Consider the following 17,189-nt stretch of genomic DNA (forward strand, 5'->3'; position numbering starts at 1 on the left):
GAATTATTTTTGCTAAAACATTAGATTTTCAGGTTCAAAAACAACAAATAGACCCAGAGGGCAGATATATATTCCTTTCAGGATTACTAAAAAATCGTAATTACACCCTAGCTTCAATTTACTCTCCTAATACTAATCAGCTAAATTTTCTATCTAAAACACTCAAAAAACTTCAGAAATTTGCCTCAGGTGAAGTTCTTATAGGCGGGGATTTAAACATATGCAGTGACCCTATACTAGACAAAAGCATACGACTACCAAAATCGCTTGCAAAAACGTCATCTCCCATACAGTCTCTACTACAAAAACACGGGTTAATAGATGCATGGCACCACATGAATACTAATATCAAAGATTACACATATCAATCACCCAGATTTAAAACTTTCTCGAGACTAGATTACATCCTAGTATCTTCAACACTCCTCACTAATATCACCAAAGCAGAAATATACCCCAGATTGGTATCAGATCATGCTGCAGTAGGAGTAAATTTAAACACCCTAAAATACACTCCATACAACTCAATATGGAGATTTGATTCTTCCCTTATTACTGATCGATCAGTCACTAACATACTACAAGAAAAATTAAAAGAATATTTTGAATTCAACACTACCCCTGACATTACAATGAACATTTTATGGGACGCAATGAAAGCAACAATGAGAGGTCACTGTATAAATGAAATGGCCAAAAAGAAACGTCACACCGACCCAATTAAAACCCAATTATTAAAAGAAGTGGACAAATTAGAATCTCAACATAAACAAAATAATTCAGACACCACATTAGGAGAACTACAACAGAAAAAAAAAGAATTAGAAGCTATAGATTCTATGAAAATAGCCAAATCTCTCTGGTATACTAAACAAAAATACTATGAATGGGGAAATAAACATTCCAGATTACTAGCTCATGCTCTAAAATCACAATATACAGCTACTACAATTACAACAATTTCACATCAAGAGAACATAACCTCTGATAGTAAAGAAATTAATAAATGCTTCATGGATTTTTATAAGAAACTATATAATACCACACCTATTAAAACAGAGGAACTCCAAAATTTTCTCCTTGACTTTTCCCCACCCAGTCCTTCAGATGCTCAAAAAACACTTCTAAACCAAGATATAACAACAGAAGAGGTTTCTACGGCAATCATAAACCTCAAACACAATAAGGCACCTGGACCAGATGGCTTTAATAGCACATTTTATAAAATCTTCAAAGACATATTAACTCCACACCTCACACAATTATTTAATTATATTTGGTCAGGTGGAATTATCCCAGACACCTGGAAAACATCCCGTATAATAGTTATACCCAAACCAAATAAAGATAAATCAAAAGTGGAATCCTACCACCCAATAAATCTTCTTAACCAAGATCAAAAATTATTTACTTCTATATTAGCAAATAGAATCAATTCAATGATAACTGATCTTGTTCATGTAGATCAAACAGGATTCATTAAAGGAAGACATATATCTGATCCCATCAGAAGACTGCTTAACATCATATATCACGCCAAAACAAACAAAAAACCATTAGGTATCTTATCCTTAGATATATACAAAGCCTTTGATTGTTTAAACTGTAACTACCTAATTAAAGTACTAGATAAATATAAATTAGGAAATAGGATACTAAACATGATTAATCGATTATATGACATCACCACTGCAGTAATTCGCACTAATAGTCTGGATTCTGACCCCATAATAATACAAAGAGGCACGAAACAAGGATGTCCTCTCTCTCCATTACTATTTGCTCTGGCTCTGGAACCTCTAGCCATGAAATTACGCTCACATGCTCAAATACAGGGATATAAAATTAATACAACTGACGAAGAACATCTATTAAATTTATATGCAGATAACATGACATTAATGTTAGGAAACCCATCACAATCAGCCTCAGCACTTAAACTGATGCTTGAAACATTTACAGAAATATCTGGTCTTAAAATAAATTTCAACAAATCCTCTATAATGTTTTTTCATGTTGGCCCTCAAGACCAATTGACCACCCGCAAAATACTGGGAATTAATATATGTAACTCTGCTTTTAGATACCTGGGAGTTTTAATTCCCAAAAATACATCAAAACTGTTTTATATTAATTATTACCCTTTAAAACGAAAAATGAAACTAGATCTCAATAAATGGAAAAAACTCAATATAACCATATTAGGCCGAATAGCGACCGTTCGCATGAAAATAATCCCCAGATTTCTTTATTTATTTCAAGTGCTCCCTCTTCTTATTACACATACCACTATTCGCAAATGGCAAACCATGATAAATAACTTCATCTTTCAAAATAAAAGACCAAGACTAGCAATGACATCCTTTTACACACACACAAATTCTGGAGGTTGGGGTCTTCCGAATTTACATTTGTATTACATAGCATTTCAACTTCGCCAACTTAGCTTCATCATAATAAAATAAAAAAAATCTTGGATTAGATTAGAAGAAAATATGTTATCGAAAGGCAAGATTTGGAATCTACCTTCTTACCAATCACCCACACATGGATTAAAACTATTAATAATCCATATACAAAATCCACATTCTCCATCTGGAAACAATGGCAATTAAAATTATCTTCAATATACTCCCCTTTAACTCCCTTACCTGCTTACCCGAAAGCAGGAGATGACTTCTTGAAAAAATATATAGAAATAGGAGAGGAGAAAAATTATTTTAGATTGAGAGATTTTTTTCCACAAGGTAACCCAATCACTATTCAACAACTAAAAATTGATATTCCATCTTGGAACTTAGATTGGTTACATACATACCAATTACAAACTACCCTAAAGGACCCTCAAATCAAAACATACGCTACTAAAAATATCACACAATTTGAAAAAATATTACTAGATAGTGGTCGCTCTGGTAAAGGAATAGTCTCTAACCTATATAAAATATGACTAGAAATTGATATGGGAAAACTGTCGGGTCTGAAAAACCAATGGGAAAAAGATCTGGGATATCAGCTAGAAACATCTGAATGGTCTTCAGTCTTTCATTCTAAACACAACAAAACAATTTCTGCAGCACATAAAGAAACTATGCTGAAAACAATTCACAGATGGTATTATACACCAGTACAACTCTCTCATATATCTTCATCAACATCTCCCTTATGTTGGAGAGGATGCAATCAGAAAGGAACATACTTCCACCTATGGTGGAGCTGCCCACAGATCAAAAAAATTTGAACTTCAGTACATACCGAACTTAACAACATTACGAAAGAAACAATACACTTAACACCGGAACTATTTTTATTATCTTTATTCAAAGATGAAAACAAAACATTAAAATCAAAACATCTGCTATGTAAACTACTCATAGCAGCGAGACTAACAATATTACAATACTGGAAAAATCAAGATGGATTAAACTTGCAGATCTGGTTCGACAAAATATGGACGATAGCTATATTGGACAAAATCACGCTGCATCTTCGATTTCTAAGAGGTGCTGCGAAACCGGAATTGCTCACGTCAGCATGGTGGAACTACATGGAATACACCTCACAACGAGACCTACATACCCAGCTTTCTTCATCTGCAAAAACTATCTGGTTTTCCTAAACGAATAATAATACTCCTACCATTTTAAACCATCTCATGTTAATATTGTATTTAATTTTCATTCACTACAATAATCACCTGTATACCAATACTTACCAATACACTTTCCATAACATGGCACATAAACCGAATCAAAACAGGAATTGGCTCTAAAGTGGGGGGAGGGGGGAGGGTATTAAAGTTAAATTGATGTCTTTTTGTATCATTATATTATTCATGTTAAATTACTATGAAATCAATAAAAACAATTAAATAAAAAACTTTGCAGTCTGCCCACCTGTGGGGAAATGTGCGCTCAGGTCCTGCTTGGGGCCTTCCCTTTGGGGCATCTGGTTGGCCATGTGAGAACAGGATGCAGACGAGGTGGGCCCCTTTGGCCTGATCCAGCTGCTGCAGGGCTGTTCTTATGTTCTATACAAACGGGTCTTCATCCCGAGGTGCTTCACGTGCATGATCCACCTGTAGTGCTTTCAGCAGTCCTCTAAGGGTAACTCACTTTTGCTCCCTGCTACCACAGCAGAGAGGATTGGGAGTTGAACCAGCAGGACGTCCTGATTTGCAGCGCTGCCTCTTAGCCACTGGGCTGCACCAACTCTGCTTTACTTCTGGGAGGGACCGAGAACTGGACTCTGAGGGCTGTCCCTCAAGCTGGGGCACTTTGGCATGGGGGGGGGATGCCACTGTGAGCAACCGCCTGTGCGGAAGCCCCTTTGGTGCTCTCAGTGGGTGCCAGGCAGGAGTCCTTGGGCGAAGGAGGGGGCAGGAGGAGGCTCCTCTTGGCTCTGGGGGACTGCATGGGGGAGGCTGACCCGGCCCTTTTGCATTGCAGTGCGAAATCCCTACTCTGGGAGCACGTTCCTCTGTGCTGCGCTGCCCTCCAGCCTGGCCCTCCTGCAGTGGTACGAGCCCTTGCAGAAGTTCATGCTGCTGAAGGTAGGTGGGAGCAGGGGGATGGGGGCCCCTCCCCCTTTGGCCTTGCAAGAGCACCTCTGCTGCCCCAGGCGCTGGGCTGGGCTGGGCAGGCCAGACATTGTCCTGCCTTCTCTCTCTCCAGCATGTCTCTGTGGTGCTGCCTGCCCCGCTGACCCTCTTTGAGCTGCTGGTGGTGGAGACAGAGGAGTACCCGCAGGTGTGCTTGGGAGTCACTGGCAGCGATCAGCCGGGCGCAGAGCTGCATTTCAGCACCCTCTCCCTCAGCACTGGCCTCAGCACCTCAAGCCCTTCCGGTAAGAGAGGTAACCCCCCCAACCCCTCTCGCCTCCTCCGCTGCCTCTGTGCAATGGAGGTGGCACCAGCTGCCGCCCCACGCACCCCCCCAACACACTCCCCTCGGCCAGCCTTCCTGGACTCTCTTCTCCTTGCAGGTCGGCCCCTCGTCATGGCCAGTCACGTCACTCAGATGGACCGAGACACCGTCCTGGTGTGCTTTGAGCGTAAGTTGCTTCTTTGCCGTTTGGCTCGCCAGGCGCTGCTGCCGCTGCCACCCTCCCCTCCGCCCTCCTTGGGTTGCCTCTTGGCCATCGGGTCAGTGCTGCTCTGCTCCTTCCCTCAGGTTGTGTGCGGGTCGTGAACCTCCGTGGCGCTCCTCAGGGAGCCCTCGCTCCTGAACTGACATTCAACTTCCCTATCGAGACGATTGGTAAGTTGGGTTCCCTGGGGTGGGCGTGTGTCTTTCGGGCCTCCCCGCCGAGTCTTGGCCTTTAAGAGTGTTGTCTTCCCTGGCAATGTCCAGACCCCTGAGCAGGCCCATTTCCTTCCCGCCTCTTCCTCTGGGCCCAAAGGTAGCAAGAGGGAAGAGGAGGGCCAGAGGGCCCAAGGGATTAGCAGTGGGACCCCTGCCATAGTTGGAGTCTGATAATGCTGACTCCTGGCACTATGCCAACCTAGTGTCTTGTCTGGGTCAAGAGATCAGACTGTTTGTTCCAAGGGTGTAGTCATCTGGGGACTCAGAGGGTCTTAGACCCCTTACTTTTTTGGGAGCAGGATTCCTATATCTCCAGCATCCTATGAGCCAGTCAGCATGAAAGGGGAGTGTGTTAGCCACTGAGAAGAGTCTTCTAACATGCACCTTTGTTCTTTCCTGCTGATTGAAGCCAATCAGAGTGACAGTGAAAAAAGTCACTGCAACACAGCTCAAGATATATATTCTTCCCTTTCATGCTTATTTGCTCCTAGCAAATTTGTTGTTGTGGGAGAAGGCGTTAACAAGAATCTCTTTCTCAACCCGCAGCAAAAAAAAGGGGGGAGGGGGTGTGGCTGTCACTATCATGCAGCAGCTCTCCATGGTCTCCGGCAGAGAAGGGTCTTTCCTGTCGCCTGCTACCTGATTGTTTTAACTGGAGACAGCCAGGATCAAACCCAGATCTTCTGCATGGTCAATCACTGAACGAGGGTCCCTTTCCAAACCCATCTCAGCCTTCCTCCTCCTCTAGTTCCTGAAATTTAGTCAGGCATTTGTCACACATTTTCAGGCTTGCTTCTGTGACTGAAAAGGCAGGAGAAGTCAACATGGTGCCCTCCAAATGTTGGGGGCCTAGGCATTGGCTGTGCTGGCTGGGGCTGATGGGAGCTGGAGTTCAGCAACAGATGGAGGGCGCTGCTTTGGCTGTCCCTGTGATAATGGGCGGGAACTGGCAGTGTTGATCATTCGTTATGTTACAGTGAAGAAAGAGGAGGATTTCAGGAGGCTGAATTCCGCCCTTAAGCAGCAAAGTGACAGGTGGCCAGAACACCCCAAATCTCGAGTTGAATGAGTTCTTGAAGTCATTGGTGGCCTCTTGGGGGTGATTTTATAGTCTGAACTCGCTTCCTCCTGTGTTGCAGTGTGCCTTCAAGACAGCGTCCTGGCCTTCTGGAAACATGGCATGCAGGGCCGAAGCCTTGAATCCAGTGAGGTGAGCAAAGCAGGCCTGGGGAGAGAGCGAGGGGTGGGGGTGGGCTCTTGTCATTAGACCTCCAGCCTTGCATTTTGGATACTCTGTTCATAGGGTTTTCGTGGTAAGAGGTATTCAGGGGTGGTTTACCGTTGCCTTCCTCTGAGTTTGGCTGCATCTTAGACAGGTGTCTCAGCTGTGACCATTCCGCCTTGGGTGTCCCTGCTAGGAGTCTAGCCTCTTGGTCTACACTCCTGACAGCATTGCTCTTAGCTTCTTCAACACTCTCAAACCCCCTCACCACGTTAAGGTGAGACCTCCAGCCTAATGTCAGAGAAAACATGAATCAAGCTCTGTGTTTGTGTGTGGGGGGGTATTTTTCCTGGACGGTGTGCCTCCCACCGCGCCATTTCTTCACACAGGCTATGTGTGGCTTGGGGGAACCCACCTATTCATTGGAGTGTTTGGTGTAGCTCAGTGGCAGAGCATCTGCTTTGATGCAGAAGGCTCCAGGTTCAGTCCCTACTGGCAGCTCCAGGTTAGGAGTGGGAAAGGCTCTGCCCGAAATCCTGGAGAGCTACGGCTGCCAGTCAGTGTAGGCGATACTGAGCCAGGTAGACCAATGATTTGGGTCAGTATAAGGCAGCTTCCTACCTCTGAGCTCTCCTCCACTCTCATTCCAGAGATTATATTGTCATCTCCCCTCCCTCACTGCGGGGCTTAGCGGTCTGTTGGACTAGGGCTAGGCTGGGTTCAAATCCTCACTTGGCCGTGAAACCCGCTTGATGGCTTTGGGCCAGCCGTTTGTTCTCATAGGGTTTAATTTACCTCACAGGATGGTTGTGAGGATGAAATGGGGGAAGAATTATGTGCAGCTACCCTGAGCTCCTTGGAGGATGCATGAGATGTAAATGCAATTAATTTTAATAATCATAAACATAAGATGAAGTAATGTGATAGGAGCAGAGGGTTCTTCCTTTCTGTTTTTAAGAAGCAAGAAAGGGTATTACAGGTTTGATAAACGTAGTCTTGGTCATGGGGATTTCCTGCTAAGCTGCACCTTCATTCCATAACAGGTGACACAGGAGGTCACAGATGAATCCAGAGTGTTCCAGGTCTTAGGAGCCCACAGGTGAGGCTCTTGCACCAGTTGAGAAAAGGACCTGCTGAAGATGTCTCAACATTTCTGCGTTTTCCACCCCGACCCACATTCCCCTTGCAGTTTCAGGTGGGGCTTAGTGTCCCTTCCCAACCACATATTCTGGTCTTTGGCCCACCCACAGTGGCCGTGTTCACATGTAACACTAAACCATGGTTTGCTGCTATGTGGATGAGCCGGAACAGCACATAACACCCCTCTCCTTTCCTCCCTCCTATCTAGCCAGAACTTCAGCAGAGTTTAGTTTTACTTTTACAGAATCATGGCTTGTCAGTCAGTCTGAACCAAGGACTGCAATTGAAAACAGTCTCTAGTTAATTAAACAAGCTGGCTTCTTAATAATAATAATAACGGTGATGATGATGACGATCTGAAGTTGGCTTGGTTTGTTTTGAACCTGACCAGAAGTTGTTTTCAACCACACACACTGATTTGAATGAAATGATAGTCCAGGATTTTGTAAAAGTGAAGCTAAACTGCCAAAGTTGTCCACCAGTGGGAGGGAAGGGAGACACAAACACAGCATTTTGCTCAGGCTCATTCCAACCCCCCCCCAGCGTTAATTAAATCCCACTTCTGAGTCTCCTGGAAGGCCTTCAAACACCTCCGGATGGCCCCTTCTCTTGGGGCAAGGAGGGCAGGGTCCACATCTAGAAGATCCTCTCCAGCCGGAGGGGCCATCCTGCCCCAGACCAGCCCCCTGCCTTATGAGCAGAGCTGTTGGGCCCGGCTGTTACCTTGGTGTGTGTCCAATTGTAGTCTGTTAGTGGGGGGCCATTTTTAGTGCCTCTTCTTTTCCTTTCCTCTTGTCCTTAATCCTCGCTGTTTCTCCTTCCTTCTTTATCTCTCCTCCCAGCTCCCCCACCTGCCCACCCCTAGCCAAAAGTGGAGGGGAAGACATGACGTTATACTCTCTTGCCAGAGAGGAGTGGTCAGCCTTTTTTCAGGGCTTCCCATCCTTATCCAATCCAAGGGGCTGGGGCAGCTGCAAGAAAAATGGATCCATCATGGAGTTGCTTTCCCCAGCCGCAGTTCAAGCATCGCAGGAGCCCCTCCTGTGGGCCACACCTGTAAGCCTCAAAGCCTCCCATCTCCTGCCCTTCAGACGGGGCCGGACGGGGCCCAGAAGATTTTGTCGGGGTCCCCAGATTGGAGAGTGCCAAATTAAGCAGGATGGAAGGCAAAGGATAGCCAGCATCCTCCAGGCCAGAAGCAGGTTTGGTACCAAGATGGCAAGTGTGAGGAGACAAAACTCACAAGAGCCTAAAGACAGCCTGGCCGGATGGAACAGGCCAAAAAGGGCCCATCATCTAGTCATAGAATCACAGAATAGTAGAGTTGGAAGAGACCTGTAAGGCCGTTGAGTCCAACCCCCTGTTCAATGCAGAAATCCAAATTAAAGCACACCTGACAGGTGGCTGTCCAGCTGCCTCTTGAATGCCTCCAGTTTTTGGAGAGCCCACCACCTCCCCAGGTCATTGGTTCCATTGTAGTACCATTCTAACAGTCAGGACGTTTCCCCTGATGTCCAGTCGAAATCTGATTTCCTGCAACTTGAGCCCATTATTCCGTGTCCTGCACCTCTGGGATGATCGAGAAGAGATCCTGGCCCTCCTCTGTGTGGCAACCTTTCAAGTACTTGAAGAGTGCTATCATATCTCCCCTCAGCCTTTTCTTCTCCAAGCTAAACATGCCCAGTTCTTTCAGTCTCTCCTCATAGGGCTTTGTTTCCAGTCCCCTGATCATCCTCGTGGCCCTTCTCTGACCCCGTTCCAGTTTGTCTGCATCCTTCTTAAAGTGCGGAGACCAGAACTGGATGCAGTACTCAGATGAGGCCTAACCAGTGCTGAATAGAGGGGAACCAATACTTCACGCAATTTGAAAACTATACTACTGTTAATGCTGACTAAAATAGCATTTGCCTTTTTTGCAGCCACATCACACTGTTGGCTCATATTCAGATTGTGATCAACAACCATTCCAAGATCCTCATCGAATGTAGTATTGCTGAGCAAGCACCCCACATTTCATAACTATGACTTTGGTTTCTTGTTACCTCCCCCCAGTTTGAGAAGAAACCACTGATAAGCACTCTTTGAGTACGATTCTGTAGTTAACTGTGGATCCACCTGATAGTTGTTCCATCCAGCCCACATTTAGCTAGCTTGCTAATCAGAATATCATGGGGCACTTTGTCAAAAGCTTTGCTGAAATCAAGATACCTGTATATTATGTCCACAGCATTCCCACGGTTACCCGACCAAAAACTGAGATCAGATTAGCCTGGCAGGATTTTTTCTTGACAAATCCATGTTGGCTTTTGGTAATCACTGCATTGTTTTCAAGCTGCTTACAGACTGACCGCTTTATAATCTGCTCCAGGATTTTCCCAGGAATCGATGTCAGGCTGACTGGTCTGTAGTTTCCCGGTTATATTTTATTATTATTATTATTTATTAAACTTATATACCGCCCGACTAGCAATAGCTCTCTGGGCGGTTAACATAAAATACAATAAAATTACAGAATCTAATACAACAAGCATATAAAAACTACACAATCTAAAATCCTGTTTGGGATTTTAACTTGTCCAAAGTGATTAGGTATTCCTTGGCCATTTGTCTACTAGTCTCCAACAGCCAGTTTCCCATGGTGCCCAGCCAGATGCCCCAATGGGAAGCCCATAAGCAGGACTGGAGCAGGACCACTTCCCTCTTGTGCTTCCCAGCAGCAACCGGCCTTCAGAGTCTTGAAGAGGCTTGGCCCCTTTCCCCTCCTGGGTCCAGAGTTTTGTTCATAAAGTGGTTGATCACGGGGCCTGCAAAGGGCCAAGGAGTGGCCCTGCCCAGCAGATCTCGCCTCAGGCAACAAAATGCCTTGGGCTCGCCCTGTGTTCCTATCCTGGTGGCAGACTTCTGGTTGTTTGTTTGGTTCCGTTTCCCTGAAACTTAAGGGGAGTGGGGGGCATCTTGCTCTTTGAGCCAGTCGTGGGGGGGGCAGGAGAGGCTTTTCAAGATGTGGGTCCTTTTTGCTCCAAGAGGAGGTGCTGTCCCAAAGGGTGCGAATGCCTTCTAGGAGCCTCAGGGGAACTATGACTTTAATGCTACATGAGGTGAGCCTGGAATGAGCCCGAACGAATTGCTGCGTGCTTCCCCTGCCACACACACACACACACGTACACGGGCTCTTGTGTGACCAAGAGGACAACTTCAGTGGAGTTTTGTTTCACTTTTACAGAATCCTGGATTGTCATTGCATTCAAATCAGTGATTGTGATTTGAAGCAAACTCCGGTCAGGTTCAAAACAAGCCAAGACAACTTCAAACCATGCTTTAAGACGCTGGCTAATTTAACTAACTAGAGTTTGTTTTCATGGAGCAGTCAGCCAGGATTCTGCAAAAGAAAAACTTATCTCTGCTGAAGTCCTCCTCCAGGCTGGAGAGGAGAGGGGAGCACCCAAGCCCAGCACACAGAAACTGTCAGGCGCCCTCTGTTTTCAGCACTGCAAGCAAATGTGGCCAGTTGATTGACTAGTGTGAGCTGAGATCTTTTTTTCTTTTCTTAATATTTATTTTATTTATACATTTCTATCCCCAAGAAGCCCAGGGCGGCAGTCATGTGGGAGGCAAAGTCCCTGCCTTTCCCTGGGGTCCTTCCCACTCCTCGGCTCTGAATGTTGGCAGCTGCCCATCACCCCTTCACTGGCCTGCCTTTTTCCCCTCACAAGGCTGTGTTGCTCACTGTTCCTGCCCCTTTTTCTCCTCCTGCCAGAGACATCATCCTGGAGAGCACCCCCACAGATAACCCCATGGCACAGAGCAACCTCTACATCCTGACGGGTCACGAGAGCAGCTGCTGATCTCCTCCTTCCAGAGTCTCCGGCCTCTGGGAGGTCTTCAGCCTTGGGGTGGGCCGTTGCGGGAGATGGATGCCTGTGAGCCGTGCCTGCCGACTGCTGAGGAAGTGTCAGCAGGGGTGTGTGGAAGGCATAAGGGCCTTCCACTACTGCTGCCACATGCGCTGAACATAATAACCCTGGTTTGGCTCCAGATGTGTTCTTCATCCATCCTTCTAGTCTTCCTGAGATACTGGGAGGAACCCTTTCCCTCCTGAATTGGGCCAGCATCTCCTGAGATACTTCTGCAATAATTTAACTGCTAGCCATTTGGAAGGATTTGCCATCTTTCCTGGCTGACACCTTGTGCCTCCTTTGAATGCTTCCCATACTCCCCTTTTTTCCTTCTCCTTAGAAGTCATCTGCAATGACAATGTGTGGGTGCAGTGATCTACTGCAGCTGCCATGTGAAGACAATCATTGGGGAAGTGCACCCCTTTCTTCGCACTTAAGCTTTAATTTAAAGGTCTTTCAGGGCACTTTGAGATTCTGGCCTGTCCCCGTTGAAGGGGGCCCAGGGCAACGCTTATTCTGTGGCTGCACGACTGAGTCGAGAAATGCCAAAGATGGGCAAAACTGAATGATGATAGAGCTGCAGGGTCTGTTATGTTCGGCCTGTTGGGGTGGGGCGGTGAGGCGAAACGCTTGTTGATTGACAAGGTGAGAAGAATGGCCGTGTCCAGCATTCAGGTGGCTGGGGGGGCAGACAGAATAGTGGCTTTGGTGGTGCCTGGGCCTATCACCCCACAGAGCACCTCGGTTTAAGGCATCAAGTGCGCCAGGCTGCTAATCCCAACTGAGGACTGTGGAAGAGGCCAAGGACTCCCTACAGGAATTATTATCGGCACTTTTGCAAAACTGCCATTCCCAGGGTTTTGGTTTTTTTTGAGAGAATGCAACTTAATCCACTTTTGAGACAGTTTACATTTTGGGACCAAACTAGACAATACATTAAATGTGTTTGCATTTAGAGATGGCCTATTTTTAAGAGGGGGCCCTCAGTTTTCTCTCAGGCATGTTAGGGCTTCCTCTCTGGTTGATGTCAGGATTGGGACTGTAGCATGCAAGGAGAAGCGGGGATTAAATCTTTTGTCCTGCATCACAGTCCTGATGAAAATGGTCCCCACCCCCTGAAATTGTTATTCCCACAAGGAGGAGCATCAACAGCAGTTTCCCTCCCAGGGTGAAAAGAGCTGCTGGGAGTGATGTTGATGGCAATTTGTTTTGTCAGGATTGGGGTGAGGTGAAGGACCCTGATCCTCAGCAGGTCATTTTAAAGGGCTAAATAAAACCCCTGATGCATTTTAAATGCTGTAGCACATTTAACGTATTGTCTTGTTTTGGCTCCTCAGTAGCATAAATGTCCACCCTCAGGCAGGTTTAGGTAGGAGCCTCAGCTGGGTCACCATAAGTGCCTGGCTGGGATGCCGCTTGTGCCCACCCTGCACCCTGCAATGTGTTGTTTGAATGCCTACTGACTGGTCTGCTGGGTCAGAGGCAGGGACTGCTTGCCCTCTGTGCAGCTAGCCTTGGGGGAGCGCAAGGGAGGAGTCCAGAGTTGCTTCAGGTGTGGTTTGTGTGTGGCGTTTGGTCATTTGGGGCCATTCTTTGCTGCCTTGGGAGCCCAGAACAGGCTCCCGGTCAGAATCTCAGCCTTGGACCATCAGGGCCGACCACAACTTTGCTTAACTTGAATGCCAAGGACTTTCCTTCCCAGGCTGCTAGCACCTCTCTGGATTTTAATCGCTAAAGCTGGAATTTGTTGTCTGAGAAAAGAAAATCAAAACTTGAAAAGAAAATTGCTATTTAATGTAAGAGTTTGATATTAAATTGTATTTTACTCTCCAGTGGATACATGAAACAGATTTGAATTTGTTAATTTTTAACCAACTGGAAGCCTTGGGTGATGTTTTGGGCCAATCTGGTTCCTTGAATCCTTGCGGATTTCCCCCCTTTCCTTTCCTGCTCTGCTGGCGCGATGCCGCCACCTCTGAACTAGCTAAGAAACTGGGAAGGCCAAAACTGGGGGACAAGTGAAAACAGAGGGACCCGATTTCTTTCATTTATTTATTTATTGAATTTATTAGTCGCCCATCTGGCTGGTTATCCAGCCACCCTTCTGGATTTCTGTGTGTGTGTTTCTTTGGGAACTCCATGGGGTGGTCTCATAGGTGTAGCTATTGCCCTTCCATTTTGTTCCATTCCTGTAATCCTGTGACTGGGGTAAGCCTTCAGGCTTCGTTCTTACCCCTTAGAGAAGCATTCTCCCCTACAAAGAGGACATTACATTATTTGGACTCCTTGCCTCTTCCGGACATAGGTTGTGATGGTGATGTTCTCCCTCCCTCCCTCCTCATTTGAGTCACAAAAGCTTAACCCAGCTTGATGATGCCAAGAATGTGTGGTGAAACTCAATGATGCCAAGAATATGTCATTGCATTTAAAGGTCTGTTTCTAAGGGGGAACCTTAGATACATTAAATGCAGTCACTTTGTTTAATGAATCGCAGTCTCCAGCAGGATCAGATGCTCCAGCTTGCTTGGTCTGTCCAGACTCTGCCCGCACAGGGATGGAGCTGTAAGTACACAAAGGACTGGCCAGAGCCAGGGCAGATGAGTTCACGTCCATGCCTTGCACTTGGCAGCTGCCTGGCCCTCCTCTCTCAGGGATTCCCAGTGCACATGCATGCCTGTCACACGGGGAGGAATGCGCCTCGCCTCCCCACACCACAGTCTCAGCCCCCACTTCTTGCACAAGCCAGAATGGGACGCCGTGATGTTCCTGTAAGTTAGCATCTGTAAATATGGTAAGTGCGGGTCTATTGGGTGATGTATGGTAATTGACTGAGAGAGAAAGGGGGAGTGCATGGGTGAGAAGCTGAAGTGTGCTGGATGATGATTGGCTGAGTGGCTGGCTGGCTGAAGGTATAAATGGAGGTTTGTGAGTGATGAATGGGGGTCGGTTGGAAGGTGGGAGAGAGTCAGTTAGAGAGAGGTTGTTGAGTTGGTTGGCAGAGTTCTGAGGGAAGTTTGGATTGGATTTGGCTGATATTTAAAGAGGATATATATGAACAGAAACATAAAGAGTAACCATATATATGAAACCATACGCTTGTGAAACATTCCTAAAGTAATCTTGTTATTTCCTGTTATTAGTAAATAAATACTTATTTGGTTTACCAAAGGCCTGATCCTTGGCTGGGGAATATACAGACCAGAAGGGAGGGCAAGGTAATTACCAGGGCTGAACAGAAGCAGTATCTAATGGTGGCAGCGGTGAAGAGAGAAATGGTAACAAGTCAAGTATCCAGAGCAACCCAGAGTTGTATGCTTTGTATATAAAGATACAAGGGGGTTGGGAACAGCATAAGCACGCAGTCACAAAAGTAACCAGCTAGAGAGAGACTCAGGCAAAGTTTCCGGGAGTATTGGTTATAGGACATGACTGGTGGTGCTGCCTAGCAGTGGGATCTAGTGAGATCTGTGCTAGAGCGCAGTGAGAAACCATATAAAGGACGGTCCGGACTGGTGGTGTCCCTGGTGGTGCCTAGTGAAAGGCAGTAGCCACAAGCAGGTGGGAACCTGACAGGGAGAACCAGGGAAGGGCGTCACAGGCGCCTCCATCCCTGCACACATCCACAACGGTGGCAGGCAGAGAGGCAGACTGCTACCCAGCTAAGTGGGGCAACCTCTTTCCATCCGAGGGGGCAGGAAAGCTGAGCAGCTGGGCCACGCCCCTCCTGGCTCTCCCTGTCCCCGTCCCAAACAGGCGCACCCCATCCCACCTCATCTGTCCCCCTCTTCTACTTTTTTCTTTACTTTTGTTCCAGGGAGTCATGACACCAAGAGCAAGTCAAAGTCACAGAGCCAGGCCCCAAATCTTATCTTCCTGGCGCAGACGTGGCCTCCCGCCGTCCCCCCTCCCACTGGGCAGGAGTGCTGGCAGGCGTAGGGACAGCGAGTGAAGCGCACACACGTCAGCTGGTGGCAACACACACAACAAGAAGTGCTCCTTCTCAGCTATAAAGTGTGCGCGCACACAAAGACACAGCATGCCTAATTGGAGCATAGAGTAAATCCCCTGATCCCGAGGCAAATGGGTGATCAGAGTTTGGGGTAACTCTCAAAAACAGATTTCTACAGCAAGAGGTGCCCGGCGGGGGGCTGCAAGGATGGCATGCCCCCCATTGGAAAGCCCTTCCTAATCCCAGCTGCGTCTTGGAAGGAAGTGGCTCCTCAGTGGTGAAGGACAGGTACTCTGCATATTCCCAGTGTTTTACTTCCGTCTGTCAAGATTGACCCTGGGGGCATAGGGTTGCCAGGTCTCCGTTTTTTGTCTGGAGACTCTGGTTTTTGGGGGTCCTCTCTGGGTCTCCGGATGAGTCACCTTGATCTCTGGACTCAGCTTTCATTTAAAAAAAAAAAAGTTTCTAGGTGGTCTAGTTCAAAAGATATAAACCAAAATGTCAGCCACCAACCTCCTGAAAATTCTGCTAGTACTGGCTGCTCTAATCCCTGCCCTTTCAGGTTTTTAGCCAATAAGTGAAGTCAGGGTTGTGACTGACAAGATTTGTTTACTCCCAGGCAGTAGCTAAACCCTCCTTTTCCTGCTTGTCTCACATCAGAAATTCAGTAAATATATAGCTTTCAGCAGCATAAAGAATACTTTCCCTGTACAGGATTGGGACTTGCTTCTGTGTAAACATGCACAGGATTGCACTACAACAGAAGATCACAGCAGGATCTTGGTAGGCATAAAAGTGTACATGCAGGGGTTTTGTAATTACTTGGAAAAAATGGCATATTATACATTTTATCTTTCAAATAATTTTTGAACAGAAGGTTTAAATAGTGTACATGCTACAGTATTATACTTTTCTATTTAAGGAGTCAAACAAGTTCAAATTTTACTTGACTGTTGAAGAGGGCAGTTTGTCTTATTCATAACTTGTTTTGAAAACCTTCCCAATATGAAGCTTTTCTGGGAGTAAAGCTGCAATGCTAATTCCACATACCTGGGAGCTAACCCCATTGAATTCAGTAGGACTTACTTTTGAGTAGAAATGGTTATGATTGTGCTGAAAATCAATGGGACTTTTGGGTGAACATAAAAAAGGATTGTGTTGTAAATTTCCCCCCCTCTGAACTTTTTTTGTTGTTGTTTACACAGTTAGGCATGGCTTACTCAGGTGTCACTGCTTTTATTTGGCAGGAACTAATACTTTTTAAAAAAAATGTTCTGCAATGGCCAACTGGTTTTGACAATAAACTATTATATGGGGTGTATGTATTTTTACATGTCCAGCGTGTGTTTATATGGAATATTTCCAACAACCCTGTGAGGTAGGGTTGGAAACCAAGGCAGCTCACAACAAGAAATAAAGCCATTTAATATCCAATAACCATAGAACAAGTATAAAACAGTTGCCCAACAGCTTAAGGTGGCATGATTCTGAATTTTGGATTGGGTGAGTGAAGTTCCTTATCACTTAATTGCAGTCCTGTGCATGCTTCCCTGTCTGAGTAAGCCCTACTGAATACACTGGGACTTGTTTCTGAGTAAACGTGCATAACATTGCACTATAAATATCTTTACAAATTGTGTAAATAATAAACATATTTGACAGTCATGCTTATATAAATA

At 45.9% G+C, this 17,189-nt stretch overlaps 1 protein-coding gene across 3 annotated transcripts in view; it reads left to right on the plus strand.

Moving 5' to 3' along the window:
* Positions 1-14,672, plus strand: part of MAP4K2 (mitogen-activated protein kinase kinase kinase kinase 2) — a 69,759-nt gene extending 55,087 nt beyond the window's left edge. The window contains exons 25-32 of one of the 3 annotated variants that reach the window (XM_061606622.1): positions 4,449-4,552; positions 4,674-4,845; positions 4,984-5,052; positions 5,172-5,258; positions 6,443-6,513; positions 7,569-7,624; positions 8,508-8,721; positions 11,423-14,672. In XM_061606622.1, coding sequence (XP_061462606.1) covers positions 4,449-4,552; positions 4,674-4,845; positions 4,984-5,052; positions 5,172-5,258; positions 6,443-6,513; positions 7,569-7,624; positions 8,508-8,721; positions 11,423-11,455 — 806 coding nt within the window. In that variant the 3' untranslated portion in view covers positions 11,456-14,672. The remainder of the gene's footprint in view (positions 1-4,448; positions 4,553-4,673; positions 4,846-4,983; positions 5,053-5,171; positions 5,259-6,442; positions 6,514-7,568; positions 7,625-8,507; positions 8,722-11,422) is intronic. The other 2 variants (XM_061606620.1, XM_061606623.1) reach the window with 2 other exon arrangements.
* Positions 14,673-17,189: the final 2,517 nt, after the last annotated feature.

The sequence above is a fragment of the Rhineura floridana genome, chromosome 22, assembly GCF_030035675.1.
Source record: "Rhineura floridana isolate rRhiFlo1 chromosome 22, rRhiFlo1.hap2, whole genome shotgun sequence".
NCBI classification, from domain to species: Eukaryota; Metazoa; Chordata; class Lepidosauria; order Squamata; family Rhineuridae; genus Rhineura; species Rhineura floridana.